The sequence below is a fragment of the Mycetomoellerius zeteki genome, unplaced genomic scaffold (genome assembly GCF_001594055.1).
Source record: "Mycetomoellerius zeteki isolate Tzet28-1 unplaced genomic scaffold, Tzet1.0 scaffold564, whole genome shotgun sequence".
Taxonomy (NCBI): Eukaryota; Metazoa; Arthropoda; class Insecta; order Hymenoptera; family Formicidae; genus Mycetomoellerius; species Mycetomoellerius zeteki.
This window is the reverse complement of record NW_017257571.1, coordinates 3,819-6,628: the sequence shown is the minus strand read 5'-3', so window position 1 is coordinate 6,628 and position 2,810 is coordinate 3,819. Positions and strand designations below refer to the sequence as shown.

General features: G+C 31.7%; 1 protein-coding gene across 1 annotated transcript in view; it reads right to left on the bottom strand.

The window, feature by feature from the left end:
* Positions 1-711: 711 nt before the first annotated feature.
* Positions 712-2,810, bottom strand: part of Scm (Polycomb protein Scm) — a 4,336-nt gene continuing 2,237 nt past the window's right edge. The window contains exons 4-6 of the mRNA XM_018456192.1: positions 1,339-1,896; positions 960-1,117; positions 712-879 (exon numbers count right to left, since the gene is read on the bottom strand). Coding sequence (XP_018311694.1) covers positions 745-879; positions 960-1,117; positions 1,339-1,896 — 851 coding nt within the window. The 3' untranslated portion in view covers positions 712-744. The remainder of the gene's footprint in view (positions 880-959; positions 1,118-1,338; positions 1,897-2,810) is intronic.

The following is a 2,810-nucleotide window of genomic DNA, read 5'->3' as shown; positions in this document are numbered from 1 at the left end:
GGCTAAAGTACCGTGTCTTCGTTTTACATCACTTTACAAACACCAAATTTTTTACATTACCATTTATTTTTCTAGGAGTAATGCTCTGATAAAAGATTTCGAGATTACATTCGGACATAGGTATAAAATACCTTTTTCACTCTGAAATAGAAAAGCTAAGCAATATTTTAGCTACAAATCGACACTATTACTGTAGCTATGTTCCGATATACACTGCCTGTATCATACAATGTATGATTGTATTCCGTTGCTGAAAGCACCCTATATTTACAAGTAGGTATATGAAACGTCATTATCTCTTGTGAGTGTGTGAATGCGCGCGCGCGTGTCTGTGTGTGTGTGTGTGCGCGCGTGTGTCCGCGCGCGCGTGCGTATACACATATAAGAATATGTAAAAACTATATTAGATTTTAGATTCATCACTGCTTATCTAATACATGGAATCCCATTAGGCTAATCTAATACTTATTGGGGGAAATGGTAAATTTATTTAAAAAATACTTGTATTACAACTAATTAATACAAATTTATACTTTTCTGAAATAATAAAATGGTCTGACAAATTTAAATAGTTTAATTTTGATATTTCCTAATCTAAATTTTAAAATTGATAAAAGAATGTAATTCAAAAGACAATAAAAAAAATTGATATACCAATTTTTCTTATTGATAACGAATCTAATTTATTGATTGAAATGCATAAAACGCATGTGTTTCAGATCATACAGTATTTATGTGAGAAAATCACATATGTGTATGTCTTCTACCTTTAATACGGTTTACCAAATTACAAATCTTGAGTGCTGGCCCAAGTTTTAGTCCCATGTACTTCATCATCATATCACTATTGAGAAGAAGTAGGGCCTTGCCATCAATTTCCTAAAAATTATCGTTAATTTTGTATAATAAAGTAAATAGATAAAGTAAAATGTTGAATGCCTGTTTTATATTTAACTTACATGCTTCCTGAATAAATCTGCATGTTGTCCTAATACTGGATCTGTAATGGCAATAAAATGTATTACATCTTCAATAGTCCAATCCGCTGGTTCACTGGGAAGAGTGCGACTTCCAGAGGCTTCATTCGATTGAGTAGTAGACGTCGCTGCTTCCAATTCTGTACGTAAATATGGTTCTTAATCAGTACATCACTTTACAAAAATGCTAGTTGATATCAGTTAATTTCACATTCAAGCTTTCAAGGTAGCATATTATATTATCCTGAACAATAAAGTAATAACTATCTATATATTCTTAAATAATAATTATAAATATCCTTATAATTCATAGGTTATCATTAATTAATTATAACAAAGTTTTATAAAAAATATAAAATACCGGGAACAGATTTGCGAGGTTGCTTTGAAGATGGAGGAGATGGTTCTGTAGAATTATTTATACTTTGCACCGGAGTTTGCTGAACATGCTGTTGCTGAGTTGGCGTTAAATTTTGTTGACTTTCCGATGACCACCTTCGTTTCTCTCCTATGGAGTTATTTGCTTCTTCATCATTAGTGGATTGTGGTTGTTGTAGCGAAGATGTGAGACACTTGCTGCAAGGTTCTTTTCTTTTAGTTAACATGTATTCACATGCACGGAGGTCCTCAAGTTGTTGCCTAATGTAGGCATAAAAGTCTTCTTCTTCCAAGAAATGAGGTAATTTGATGGAGGCAGGTTTCTTCAAAGTTCCCATACTCAAAGTTACAATTTCGCCATCACCATTTCTCAGTAAACCCAACATTTGCTTGGGATTCAAGGCTGCCATTAAAAATGCTTGGAAGATTTCTCTTACAACATTTGTCATAGGACCAGTGCCAAATTTCGCTGGTAGGGCTCTCACTTTTCGAAGATCAAAATATGGCCCACAGAGACATTTATGGTTGACATAAAGCGTAACTGCAATATACAATTAAGTCATCATTAAAAATTTTTTGCGTAAACTTTATCGTTTCTTGTAGAAAATATAACACATCTCTTGGACTCGATATAGACAATCACTCTTTGAAAAACTCTTCTTTGCCATCTAGGAGAGTTTTGGGGAAAAAAGTTTAGCATTGCTCAATCTTGCTCGATTGAGGCTGCCTTCCCATGGAGAAAGAAACAACTTGGAATGGAATATTGACAGAAAAGAGATAGGATGAAGGTTATCCTCATTCACCATAGATACATCTACAATTATAATTAAACCTGCATGTGATACTATAACTCAACATCTTCCTTTGTAATTTATTCTGATTTATATATTTATTTATTCTGATGTATGTATCTGTGGACAGCGAACGACAGACTCGCAAATGTATAGCGGACTAACAGCGTTTTGTTTGAGCAGTTATTTGTAAGAATAAAAGAATCGCTACTTTATTTGCGTAACCACGTGGATAAAAACACGGCGATAACCCTTCTAGAATCTTTTAAGATAATGTGAATATTGTGAAAGCCTAAAAAGCGTTACCAGAAATCACATTTGCCCTGATGAAAAATTTTTTAATAATTTTTATACAAATTGGAACATTTTTCAGAAATACTCAGAAATATTCGGAAAGTTTATCTTCTCTCAGAATTTTTCATACATACGAATTCTGAAATATTTTGAGATTTCTCATCCCATAATTTAAAAAAAATATTTTTAAATTTTTTATATTTTATAACATTTTTTATCACAATTATACTTACAAAAAATTTTAGAAGTCTTACGATATTTTATAACTAACATATATGGAAAATTCTGAGAAAAGATGTAGATTTTTGAGAAGTATTCCAATTCGTATAAAAAATATGAGAAAGTTATAAAATTATATAAAAATTTTGAA